We start from the raw sequence: 13352 nt of genomic DNA on the forward strand, positions 1-13352 counted from the left end.
GCCCAAAGGGTGCTGGAGTGGGCGCCTGCTGGGAGGGCCCCACGGAGAGGTGAGTTCAGAGCAGTCTTTGGAGGAAGAAGCACACAGGTTTGGACATGCGGGTTCACCATCTCACTCCCTTTATCTCTCACTCGTGCCCTCAGCTTACCGTCCTTTCGCTGAGATGAAGTGTGTGGTGGCAGCGTGTTGGGCGTTCCTCTCCATGAGGGCCACACGTGGGGGCACAGGCCCAGCTTCCACCCCTCTGTCCCGTCTACCCAACAGGGTTGAGGTGTCTCTGGCTGCAGATGCCACACGGAGCACACCCCCCCAGCTCCAGCTGCCGAGCCTGCGCCTTTAGCTGAATATGGGTGGGGCAGACACCTTCTATCATTTCACATTATCAGATTTGGAAGCTCACGTTTCCGTAGATGCACGAGAAGTTGCTAAATAAGGATCCATTTCGCCCTGGGGGTTTATGTCATAAATTAATCCAACGGGCAATGTCTGTGATTGCTTAGTCCAGTGAGCTCTGACCAGCTGTGACCACTCCCCTGGGACCCCGAGCTTAGTAGTTAAGCCCACGGTCACAGCACCTCCTGCCGCAAGTCCCTGGCAATACCTGGCACCAGAGGGCCTTTCAGTGCGTAATCTCTCGGTGACCTGTGCTGGCCAGAATACCCCCTCCTGCCCTCGCCGTGGTTGCAGGGCCAGCCCAGCTCCTCGCTGCCCGGGGAGCACTTACCGTTCGCAGTGGTGTCTACTGTCGGCCAGGTGTGTTAGACAGCGGAGTTTGCCAGCTGGAGTTTGGAGCTGAGTCTGCATGCAGTGGGGAGAATGATCTTCTCCGCCCCCTCTTTTTTCCGTCAATTATCCTCTTTTTTTTTTTTCCTGCTAAATCAACTCAAAACTGATTCCAAGCCCCTGTCACACCAGACTGGCAGGAGTTCAATCCCAGTCACTGTCAGGGCTGCTTCCCTCTGCCTCCCAAGATCCTGGGGTTTTCTAAAGCCCCCAAGCAACAGGAAGTCTCTTCTGGTCATGGGTCCACAATTGGTCACCCTGTGGTCAGCTCACAGGTTCCTTCATGGGGGACAGCTCTTGGGCTTGGCTTGGGGCTTGGACTCTTGGCTGAACTGGAGTCCCCAGGCTGGTGGTCCAGCCTTCCCTTCTGAAGTCCCCAGGGCATGGCTATGGAGGCATGATACTGGGGTCCCCATGTCCCAAGGTCCTGCAGACTTCCAAGGTCTTCCTAGTTTTAAGGAAACCCTGCCTATTCTCTTTAGGACACTCCTCTCTCAACACACACACACACACACACACACACACACACACACCACACACACACACACACACACACACACACACACACCACACACACACACACACGCCCCCTCCTTCCCTCCCCTGACAGACGTGTACGCCCTTGGGGATAAGGCCCTCAGGGCACTCAGGACTTTACAGGAGACAGGAAGAGCCATTGCCTTTAAGAATTTCTTTTTTCCTCCCTGCAGAAATTTCCAAGTCATGGATGTTGGACATTCAAAGTCTCAGAATGGGAGAGGGAAAAATATAGGATGAATAAATATACTCTTAGAATTTAGATGTGTTAAACTTCTATCAGGGTTGACACACACCTGTAGTCCCAGCTACTCGGAAGGCCGAGTGAGGAGGATCACCTGAGCCCAGCAGTTTGAGGTTGCTGTGAGCTAGGCTGACACCACGGCACTCTAGCCCAGGCAACAGTGTGAGACTCTGTCTCCAAAAAAAAAAAAAAAAAAATCATGTATGTGTGATGAGATGTGATGTGTTTATCATTTTTTTCTTCTAAGAACTCTAGATATAACTTTGGACTTGCATGTCTTACATGTAAGCAGTGTGGTAGGCACTAATACCCTCGTGCTAGAGGAGAGGAACAGCCCGGAGGGGCCGGGAGCAGCAGGATGCAGAGAGTGTCTGCTGGTTACCTTGCTAGAGCGTGGTGGAGACACGTGCGGGCTGGAGTTTGAATCTTGGCGCCACTGCCTGCCAGCTGTGTGATGCCGGCTTTTTACGTAACATTTTTAAACCCCAGTATGTCCATCTTGTGGAATGTGGAGGGCAATGAGACTGACCTCACAGGGTGGTGGTGAGTACTGAAGGGAATAGTCCATGTACAGCACCTGTCAGGCAGCGAGCCCTCGACAAAGGCGTGTCATCGCCGCTGTTGTGACTCTTAGGAGTGCAGCACCGTCAGTTCATGTTCAAGCCTTTTGTACTTAGAGACGGTTTTAGAAGAAATTGACATGGCTTTCTGGAAACTTGGAGCCATCTTGGTAGCTGTGACTTCTCCATTCTGTCTGGAGGTGACAGTCGGGGAGGGACAGTTGGTGACAGTCGTGGGTGCCCGTTGCCACATCAGAAGTCTCTGGACAGGGGCGCTCATATAATGGGCTGTAATTTCCAAAGGCTTGTGACCCACATCAGCTCTCACTGGGGTCTCAGAATGACCCCCCGAGACAGGCCCAGTTAATTGGATCGTCGACTGGGGCTGCAGGTGCGCAGAGCCCAGAGAAGGCCGGCAGGTGGCTGTCTGCTCTTTGAACTCCAGCTCTGCCATTTCTGCCAGGCCGTGTTCCTCACCACTTCTTAATCACGTTGCCCTTTGAGAATCTGATGCAAGCTAAGAAAATGAATATAAACAGCATCCCAAATTTTCACGCAGTATCTGGAGTTCACAGGCCCCTGAAGGTCATTGCTGAATCCCTTAGGAGTCCACAGATCCAGGCTGAGGTTTCCCGATGTCAGTGTTTTTGTTGTTCTCTGAAAGGGACTCAGGGTTGAAATCAGACATGCGGGTTGGTGGGCTCACTTCCCCACGTCACTCAGGGACGAAGCCCCCGGGCCCCAGCGCGGTGTCCCTGCTGGACCGTAAGCCCTCTGGGGCTGGGACCTTGGACGTCCCTCCTGTTTGTCGCCGCATGCCCCACTTAGCGCAAAGCCTGGCGCCCGGTAGGTGCATGCTAGATACAGGGATGAATGCATTAATTTTCAGTCTTCATCTTCATCTTCAGTGAGTCCCATTTCTCGTTGCAAACGTCTTCCCTTTTAGCCACATCCCAGCGAGCTGGACCCAGAAGACAGCCAGTTCAAGAGCCTGTTGGAGAAGCTTGCAGAGAAGGTGAGTGGAGGCCAAAGACGCCCCCCAGACAGGAGGGACAAGGTTCGAGAACGCTCAGACCACTTTCATCTTTATTCCCTTGTGTGTCTAGAAGTAAGAAGGGGGAGATTGCTGGTCTCAGGGGCCCCAGGATTCTGTGTCTGCCACTCTGTCCTGTCCTAAGACGTAGCCTTTTCCACACAGCTGGGGAGAGGAACCGTGGTCTGAGGCCACTCTTGCTGCGCTGGCCCTTGAGTAAATAGAAAAGCCGGATCTCTAGGTCCTGTCAAAAGCCTTTCTGTTTGTAAATTGGCCCTGTCACATCGGGGCCTCTGCCTAGAAAGCAGGGGTGGGAAATCCTCTCCAAATCAATAACCTTCAGAGGCGGAACCGCCCAGCCTGGGTGGAAAGTGGCTGGGTTGACCTGGCCTGGGACTGGAGCGGGAGACACAGCGGCTTGCTGTCACCATCCCGCCGCCTCCCCCACCCCTGGGGTGTCCACAGCACTAGGCCTGCAGAATCCACGCTGGCTGGGCTCGGAGTGGAACTCCAGAGTGCTCAGAGCAAGACAGAGGCCCCTGCTGCTCCCTGTCCCCTGCCCTGCCTCCTGGCATTCGCTTCCATCCCTGTCCTGCAAGGCCATGAGTCAGAGCACACCCGGACTCAAAGTGTCAAACCAGCCCCATAAATACAGGGAATGTGCTTCTCTCTGGAGGATAATAAACTGTGTGAAAAGGGCTTTGGAAAGGAAAAAACGATGTTCCCATCTCTCCCCAAGGAAGCTCAGGAAAACTTTCTAGACTGAAGGATGGAACAGAAGAAAATGCATCAGAATCTCTTGCAGAAAATAAAACCTGGGGACAGTTCCTTTGCGAGGCCATTGAATAAAACCCTTGCCAAGATGAGCCAATCTATGTTTTAGGCGGATGCTCGGACCAGCGTTTTTGCTAACAAAACCTTATTTCCTTAGCTGCCAGGGCGCTGTGTTTCATGAAGACCATCAAGAATGACGGAAGAGAAAAGCTCATATTTGTATAGTTCTTTACATTCCTCATCTCACTTTTCTCTCCTGCTGTGTGGGGCAGATCGGTCACTGCCCTTGCTGTGCTGGTGAAGTGCCCGGCACAGAGGGTTAAGGAGCTTGCTGAGGGCACAAGGCTTCCTGAGGGCTGGGGCCAAGTTCCAAGGGTAGGTGCTTGACATCCTGTTTCTCCGCTGGCAGGCTCATGGGGACAGTCTTCTAGGCCCAGAGGCTTTTTAGAGGGTCCTCAGGTCCTGAGTGTGGCCAGGCGTGCTCACAGGAGACACTGCTTTGTGCTGCTCTTGCCGGGGCCTGGCTAGTGGAGGATGGAGGATGGGCCGTGGCTTGGCTAAGGTCACCTGGCACATAAGGGGCAGAGTCCAGACTGCAGCCCCGACCTCAGCCCGGCGCCACTTCTCTGCACCTCATTCGTCATCCTGCCTGAGGTCTGTCCTTCACCTGAGAGTTAAGGGACAGATCTCCCCTCTGGCTCAGTGTTTGTCTCAAGTGCACAGGGGCTATCCTATTCCCTAGATCCCAGCTCCCCGTTCAGATGAGCTACTGTGCGAGATAGTAGCCCCCGTTGGTGCGGCACGAAAGCTGGCACTCTGGGGTGAGATGACCTCAGGTTTCCAAGCCCAGCTCTGCCACTTGGTAGCCGTGAACCCCAAGCAATCGTACCACATCAAAATGACAAATGGCATCGTGTACGTGTACGGTGGTTAGCAGTTTACAAATCACGGCTTCCTTAACTCTGAAACGGCTGCGGGGTGGTTCTGAGGATCTGAGGATGTCCATGTCGGGTGCGGCGCGTCCTCGCTCGCTCCTTGTGTTGCGGCCGTCCTCGCTTTGCTGCCTGAGTGGGCCCTGGGAAGGGTGGCAGGAGCCTGGCACGGCTGCCCCCAGCTGCCAGGCTGTTGGAGACCCCAGAGGAAATGGAGAATTTGAGTTTTTAAAGATGTCAGACGCTGTTAAAATCATGGGCCGGTGGACCTGAGGTCCGACCGTGCAGGAAGCTCTGCGTTCATTTAACTTCTTGAAACAGCTTGTCCGGGCCTGACACGGTCTTCATTTGCGTTTCTCTTTCTAGGATTCTGAGATCGGTGCTGGTGAGCTGAGGACAGTTTTGAATGGGGCGTTTTCCAAACGTAAGTTCCTCCTGGAGTCTTTCTGTGGGGGCTGAAGAGCGATGCCAAGGTGTGGTGAGGGAGGGGGCAGGCAGGCCTGGGCCAGCAGCCCCGCAGGTGGGAGAGAAGCTTTGGCCTCTGACGCAGCGGTCCGGATCCCGGCCCGCAAGGCAGGAGCTGGGAGGCAGGTGAGGCAGCAGAGGTGGGGGCAGGGCTGGTGCTGGGGACCCCCACCCTGCAGGAGCGAGGCCCTGTGGTGTCAAATGAAATCCCATGTTGAGTCCTGGGAAGACTGAGGTTGACTTAAGTGAAATTTTTCACAAAATTAATAACTTTGATGTCGTGGAAACCTCTGCAGATGAAAGCTCTTGTTCCGTAGCGCATTTTGGGGAAGGAGAGAGGAAGGAGTGATTCTGACTGTGCTAGACTGCACTCGGTTCCCTATCCCCAGGCCTCAGAAAGCCTCGGGGGCTGGCAGAGGGTCAGGCTGCACCAGGAGGGAACGTTTGCTTCTCCCCTCTCAAGCCCAGCCCCACAGGAGGTGGCTTGAGCTGGTTTCTTTCCTGGTCCAGAGGTGGGCCAGGTGAAGTCCCCCAGCTGTTTGAGTGACGGGCTCTCTCATTCACCCACCGCAGCAGGAGTGGGCCTGAGAATGCAGGACGCATGGGGGGCAATGCAGGAGTGGCCAGCGGGATCCCTCCTGGAGATGGGCCCAGGGCTGAGCAGCTGCCCAGGGCTCGGAGACTAGGCGCTGGCTGGGACGGACCTTCCCTCCTCTGCTCCTGCCATTGTGGAGAAGAGTAGAGAGAAGAGGAGGGGTGCAGGGTCTTTGGCACCTGCCTTGGCTCCCAGGTTTGAGGAGGGTGAGGGTGGAGGCCAGGAATGGCGGAGCTCCGGGGAGATACCCGTAGTTTAGCAAGTCAGGATGACAGCTGTCATTGAACAGCAGTGTATTGCGGTTATGAGCGCAGGCTATGGAGCCAGCTGGCTGCGTTGAAATCCCAGTTCTGCCCCCTACTGGTTGAGTGACCTCGAGCAAATTATGTCCCCTCTCTGGGCCTCAGTTTCCCTCTCTATGAAATGGGGATGATGATAGCATCTACTGCATGGGGTTATTTGGAACTGTAGATGGACAGTGCTCAGAACAATACTTAGCTGATAAAAAGTTAGCTGTTTTCCTAAGAACTTATTATATGCCAAGCACCAGGCTATAACTTCACTTATATTATCTCAATTAATGCCCAACCAGTCTTTGGAGCGAGTATAGTCATTGTTATTATTATTCCCACTTGATGGAGGAGGAAATTAGAGCTTTCAGTTTGCCAGTCTGTGGCTTGGGAACAGCCGAGCCAAGGGTCAGGGGCTGCACCTGATCAGTCAGCGTTGCCCGTCCTGCCGCCGCGGCTCGGGGCTGGCGGTACCTGCCCACGGCCCGCCACGGAGCTCTCCCTTTTGCCGGAGACCGCGTTGGGCTCCCTACTCTGGCTGGTGTCTTCGGTGGTCTCCTCCTGGGAGGTTATTTCCCCATCTTCAAATAGTGCTGAGTCCCACCCCCTTTTTCTATTTAAATGTTCAGGAACAGACGTAAAATTCGACGGATTCAACATCAACACTTGCAGGGAAATGATCAGCTTGTTGGATGTATCCTTTAAATGTCGCATTATTTTTACTTTTGTCCTGTTTTTAAAGACTGCTCTACCTTTTCCAGTGAGACGAAGGGAAGGGTAGAAAAGGGAAAATACACACATATACAGCAAATGTCAGGATTGTGCTTGAAGCTTTAAAGAAAAATGGATCATTTCATCCATGCCCCTAAAAAGCTTGGGATTATCTCCATTTCACTCATAGGCGAATAAACTGAGGCGCGCCGTGTTTCAGTGCCTTGTTTAAAGTCGGGTAATTTAGAGACAGCAAGCGTGGGCACTGTGCGCTCCTCCCTCCACTCTGTTGATGGCATCGCTCCTCCTGCTCTGCCCTCTCCCACCCTCCACCGGCCCTGGCTCTGCCCAGCACTGTCCGGTCTCTGTTTCAGAATCATAACGAGGCCCTCGGATAGCCACTGGAAGTAGTTTAAAATGATCGCATGACATAAAACCTATTTGTTCTCTCTGATTTAATTTAACCCCCACTTCATACTGAAGAATGGTGTCTTAGGCTGTTTGGGCTGCTGTAACAGAACACCGTAAACTGGATGGCTTATAAAAAGCATAAATTTATTTCTCACAGTTCTGGAGGCTGGAAAGTCCAAGATAAAGGCTCCGACAGATTTCGTGTCCAGTGGGGGCCGTCTTCTTACTGTAACTTCCTGTGGTGGAGGGGGTGAGGGAGTTCCCTGGGCTCCCTTTTATAAGGGCACTAATTTCTTTGATAAGGGCTCCACCCTAATGACCTAATTAATTCCCAAAGACCCCACCCCCAATACCTTCACATTGGGATTAGGTTTCAGCATATGAATTTTGGAGGGACGCAAACACTCTGTCTATAGCAAATGGGCAGTGGTTTTCTGGAGCGGGAGAGAAGGTTAGGGCATTCTAGGTGGAAGGAACATTCTAGATGTGAAGGCACAGAGGCCAATGGTTGAACATCACTTCCTTAGAGCTTTGCCTACAGTGGGTGCACAGTGTGGGCGGTGAAGGTGATTTCTTTAAAAATTGGAGCCTTTGGAAGGTGCTCTTTAGTTCTCTGGGGCCTGATCTGTGGCGAACTCTGGCAGCCTGTGTTTCGTTAGCTGGGGGGCCGAGGAATGATGGTCACACGGGGTGGCCCTGGGTGACGAGCGTGCCTGCTGACCTCTGCGTGGCTTGTTCCTGTAGACACACGGTGCTCTCTCCTGGCTTCGCAGCCTCAGGTGGCCACACCCGGCATGAGGCTGGGGCTCTTCGGCCCTGGCCCTCCTGTCTTCCCTGCATGGTTAACAGTTTACTTTGAGGGCCACAAAGAACTGTTAAGTGTGGATTCGCTGTGCTGCAGGCAGTTCCTAGGTTTCTGAATCGTTCTTATCAAACCTTGCCTGCTGCCTTCAATTTAGATCTGAGAGTTGCCCTGTGGTCTATGTACTCATTGCTCCCCACGGTGTTTGTGTCTCTCCTGGCTCCAAGTGGGCTGTGACCCTGTCACTCTCCAGGAGTTTTCGTTCCTCAGTTGAGACCGTGTGGGACAGCGCTTCTGAATCACAATGTGTAGCGGAACTGCTGTGGAGGCCTTAAAAAAATAGGCTTTATTGAGATGTAATTTGCATGCCATACAACATACCCATTTAAAGTGTGTAATTCAATGGTTTTTACATATTCACAGAGTTTGCAACCATCATCACACAACTTAGAACATTTCCTCACACCCAAAAGAAACCCTGTACTCGTATTAGCCATCACTTCCCATTTTTCGCCAACCCTCCCCCATCCCTTGGCCACCACTAATCTACTTTCTGTCTCTATAAATTTGCCTGTTGTGGAAATTTCACATAAATGAAATCATACAATATGTGGTCCTTTGAGATTGGCTTCCTCCACTGAGCATGAGGTTTCAAGTGCTATAACATGATCAAGACTTTATCACTCATAGGGTTTTAAAATACAGTTTTAAACTGCAGAGTCTCCCCCCTGGAGATCCCCACTCAATAGGAGTGGTCTCTGCAGGCAATTCCATCTGCAATTGAGGGCACTGGTATTCAGGGACAAGGCTCTGGCACAGGCAGGGGTCCCAATCCTGGCTCCACCACTTATTTAGGTGTATAAATTCGGGGAAGTTAACAAATACTCTGAACCTCAGTTTCTTCTCCTGGAAGATGGGTTAACAATATCTAGCTGGTGTGGCTGTTACGAGGATGAAATGAGATACAAGTATAGAAAGTGCCTGGGCCTAGAGTGTTAGCTTCCTTTGCACACTGCTCTTCTGAGATGTGCTGGGGAGATTATTAGCAAGGGTTTGAGGCTGTCTGCATTCAACACTCAGTGTTTCTTGCAGATACAAGAATACAGACTCTCTTAAAGGGTGAGGTTTACACTCTTGGGTGTAAATCAGACTTTTTGTGTGGCTGGTTAAAGAAGGTGGGAGTGATGGTCTCTTTCAGAATTTTAACATCAGCGCTGTAACATACTGATGTTTATTGATTAGTTGTGATTGGTGAGTAAAGGGTAGAGTTTCAAAGAGACTTAACTTCATGAGGGTAAAGTAAGTTCAAAACCAAATCCCCACCGACTGGCGCAGTGCTCAAAAAATAGTCATGGAGTAAGTTGGCCGCAGAAGATTCCACATAACCCCGTACCTGTTTCGGTCGTGCAGTGACCTGTGAACAGATTGTGTGCCCGAGAATCCCAATCCCCTGCCTCCCAAGGACTTTTCTGATAACATTTTTACATTCCAACAACTCTAATATCTGAATGGTTGGTCACAGACATGTAAGTCTGGAAGCGAATTTACAGATCGTATAGCTCAGCCCTGTGAATAACCCAGGATGATCAGGGCATGGGATGCTAGTTGATGCTGCTGCTGGGAGGCCTGTAGGCCCCAACTTGCCCTTTGTTCCCAGCTCTGTGCCTGGCCTCAGGTGAGGAGCTTGGCGAGCATTTGGCTTTTTAGTCTTCATCTGAACCCGTTTCCCACTGTCACCCCTGCTGCTCTGCTTGCTGCAGACACGGAAGGTTCACTGCAGCCTTAAGGCACGCATGCAAGGTCACAAGAGAGAAATCCACAAGACATGTGGCATTTGGGCTCGATCATGTTGGCCTTTAACGTGCTAGAGCACCGGAACGGGCACCCTGGGGCCGGTGGAACTCAAGACACTCTGGCTGAAGATTCGGAAGTACCTGGTAACTCTCCTTGTTCTCCGGGCATCCTCTGGGCTCTGGCCCCTCTCCTCTGCCCTAACCCTCCCTGACACTCATCCCCGGTCTATTATGGATTCTAATCTGACCGGATCCTTAATCAGGGTCAAAACTGCAAAGTCCAGGCACATTGTTCAGCAAGGAACAAGAAAGCACGAGAAACTCTCCCGCCAGCCCCTGCACTGAGAGTCCCGCCATTCAGATGGCAAAGGGGCCGGCACCGGCCGGGCTATTGTCCTTGTCTGAAACCTTCTTGGGAGGAGTGCGTGGGGTCTCATCTTGAATGCACCCCTCCCTTCCAAGGAGCGGCAGGGTGGTTCTTGCCGGGGGCAGGGGTCATGAATGTTGTTTTCTACCTAGAGCTTCTCTCCTGCTTTAGGAGATCTATCAGGAAACGGATTATAAACACTTGGGCACCATCGATGCCCATGAGATGAGGACAGCCCTCAAGAAGGCAGGTGAGGACACATCCTGCAGACAAGGTCTTGGGACCCAGATGTGCCATTTAAATTCGTCATTGTCATTATGATGACTGCTAATGAACATCGTTGGTGGTTATCTTAGGTTGCACAGCAGTGTGGTGACACAGCTTTGTTGAGTGCCTTCCCTGTCCAGGAAGCAGGGAATGTTTCTGGATTCTATATAGCATAACACTTTGGAATTTTTTCAGGAGCTCTGCCTGTTACTGGGAAGATGGCGGCAATTAGAGAGGGTGGGGCTGTGAAGGAGATGGGCAGGGGACCGGCCAGCAGACCATCCACGTCCCTTCTGTTTTCCCTTGCTGTGGCTAACGTGACTCGCGGCTGAGCTAGCGGTGGAGCGAGTGTTGGGCCAGGGATGGGGAGTGTGTAAGGGGAGGCGGACGGATGTCAGGACTCCTCTGGGACCCCTGGAGAAGGCGGAGTCAGGCCTGGTTTTTAGATTTATACAGAACCGCAGAGGGGCCCCTACGATGTCAGCTCCTTGGATTTTTATCAGAGGCAGTGCTGAGTCCTCCGCTCCCCCTGTGACCCGTCCCCTCTGCCCTCAGGCTTCGCCCTCAACAACCAGGTGCAGCAGACCATCGCCGTGCGGTATGCGTGCAGCAAACTCGGCATCGACTTTGACAGCTTCGTGGCTTGTATGATCCGCCTGGAGACCCTCTTTAGTGAGTCCCTCTCTCCTCTAACCGCACCCCACGGCTCCCAAGCTGCAGCGAGTGGCAGGGGCAGGGCCCTGAGGCAGAACCAGGCGTTGCCTTCGGGAGGCCAGGGGTCCAAGAAACCACAGATGGGGCTTCTTATAGAAGACACCCTGAGGTGCGAGGAAGCAGAAACTGAAGGGGCTGAAGAAGTCCCAGGTAGCCAGACCCAAGGTTTGGGCTGCTTTTTCTTGGAAACCTAAAAAGTCGCCCTCCAGATTATTGTGCATCTGCTACGTGCAGTCACGGGGCTGAGACGCGTGAGTCCCAGTGGTGAGCCTTAGGTGGCTTTAGCGTCTACTCGTATTTATGCTGCCATAGCGCTCATATTGACAGCGTGTGTCACCTTCCAGTGAGAGGATCGGGCCCCCTCTGGAAGGCATGTGTTCTCCTGCCACCTTGGGCCTGGGATCAGATATCTTATTAAGGGAGGGGGTTTCCGTCTCCTGAGGGCTGGTGGGTGATGAGTTACAGTGGGTACAACGGAGGGACTGGAGTCCTCACAGGCAGGGTGACAGCGGCTGTTCCACAGTCCCGCCCTGGTAAAGTAATTGCAAATGTCTGCACAAAGCTTCGGAGGGTGGAGATGCCAAAGGGACCGTTGCTGCTGACAACTGGGATTGTCCTTCTGGCCAGGGGCACGTCTGCTGCCAAAAGCGTTCATCCTGGGCCCTGGGTCTAGATTGAGTTTTCGAGGTCCCTCAGGCTAGGTGGGGGCTGGAGGGGAGGTTATGTAGGGGAAAGGGCAGCCCCCCACTGGGGTTGGGGCAGACAGAGGTGGCTCTCTTGATTGCTCCCGAGTCTAGGAACAGCCCTGTCTGATTCCACCCCTTCTCCGGCATTTCAGAACTGTTCAGGCTCCTGGACAAGGACCAGGATGGCATCATCCAGCTCTCTCTGGCTGAGGTAAATGGCCTGAGGTTTGATGAACTGCTTGCTGATGGTACTTTGAAATTTTTTGGATGGAGTAGGTGCCTACTGACTGCCTTATTTCCATGTGAATTCCATCCGTGTTCTGCGGCAAGCATTGAGGGAGGAATGTGATCCTTATCACACAGTTTTCCAAGCATTTTTATTTGTTATCATCTTAATGATAAGGCTACAGCTACATTTCAAGTAATTTTGGAGATGCAAGCCTTTGTAATTTGGATGGAGTTGGGGGTGGTGGGCACCATTTAACATGTGTGACTTCTGGGACCAGCTGTCTTAGATTGACATACAGAAGGTCATAGGAAACAAAAAATGAAATTGCAACAAGGTAGAATGAAGACGCAAAATAAATGAGCGCTTGTACTACGTACAAGTCACACAGTCTTTTATGCAGGGAAAAACCGTAGTGTGGGCTGCAGCCCTGTACGGCAGAGGCTTCACCGGCCAGAGGGGACAGCAGGAAGGCTGCAGATGTCCCAGGGGCCCAGGCTGGGGAAGCACTGGTGGGGAAAGCGCACGGGCTCCCTGGGAAGCTGCGGCTCAGCCCATCTCTCTTCTTTGCAGTGGCTGTGCTGCGTGTTGGTCTGACCCCAGGTTTCGGACATCGGTGACCTCCCTGCCCCCCGCCTGCCTCTTTTCTCCCCTTTTTTACAATTTTGTGAACACTTATCCTCAAGTGGCGTTCATTCACTGGTTATTCATATCTTCCTCGCCTCTCCTTGTGCCTTGGGATCCTGGCCTCTCCCAGCAGAGCAGGCTGGGAGCCCAGGGTCTCTTTCAGCAGCACCGACCTATGAGCTGTTTACGTCGACCCAGGGTCCAGGCGAGGGGAAGTGATCCATTAAAGCTTGGGCCTGAATGGGTTCTGCAGTGATGTGTTGTCTGGACTGTACCCTGGGCTGCCTGTGCTTTCTCAGAGAAGACGTTCTTGGGAAGTGACACAACCCCAACCTGCTGGAAGATAGAAAATGTGGGTTAATTTCGTGGAGGCGCGCCTGCTGTGGACCTTTGGGGGCCACCTTCGGGAAGGGAGCCGAGGAAGGGTGCCGGGACGGGGCACTGGGGAGCAGGGCTCCCTCCTCTCTTGCAGACAGGGGAAGTTTCTGTCCTGTGCTGACGGGACTTCGCGCCTGACAAATAGCTAGAGCGACAT

At 52.8% G+C, this 13352-nt stretch overlaps 1 protein-coding gene across 1 annotated transcript in view; it reads left to right on the forward strand.

Annotated features, from left to right (window-relative positions):
- Nucleotides 1-12787, forward strand: part of CAPN8 (calpain 8) — a 54466-nt gene extending 41679 nt beyond the window's left edge. The window contains exons 14-21 of the mRNA XM_012644054.1: nt 3071-3139; nt 5230-5287; nt 6843-6907; nt 10006-10074; nt 10469-10547; nt 11120-11236; nt 12117-12175; nt 12764-12787. Coding sequence (XP_012499508.1) covers nt 3071-3139; nt 5230-5287; nt 6843-6907; nt 10006-10074; nt 10469-10547; nt 11120-11236; nt 12117-12175; nt 12764-12787 — 540 coding nt within the window. The remainder of the gene's footprint in view (nt 1-3070; nt 3140-5229; nt 5288-6842; nt 6908-10005; nt 10075-10468; nt 10548-11119; nt 11237-12116; nt 12176-12763) is intronic.
- Nucleotides 12788-13352: the final 565 nt, after the last annotated feature.

This window comes from Propithecus coquereli, unplaced genomic scaffold (genome assembly GCF_000956105.1).
Source record: "Propithecus coquereli isolate 6110/MARCELLA unplaced genomic scaffold, Pcoq_1.0 Scaffold205, whole genome shotgun sequence".
NCBI lineage: Eukaryota > Metazoa > Chordata > Mammalia > Primates > Indriidae > Propithecus > Propithecus coquereli.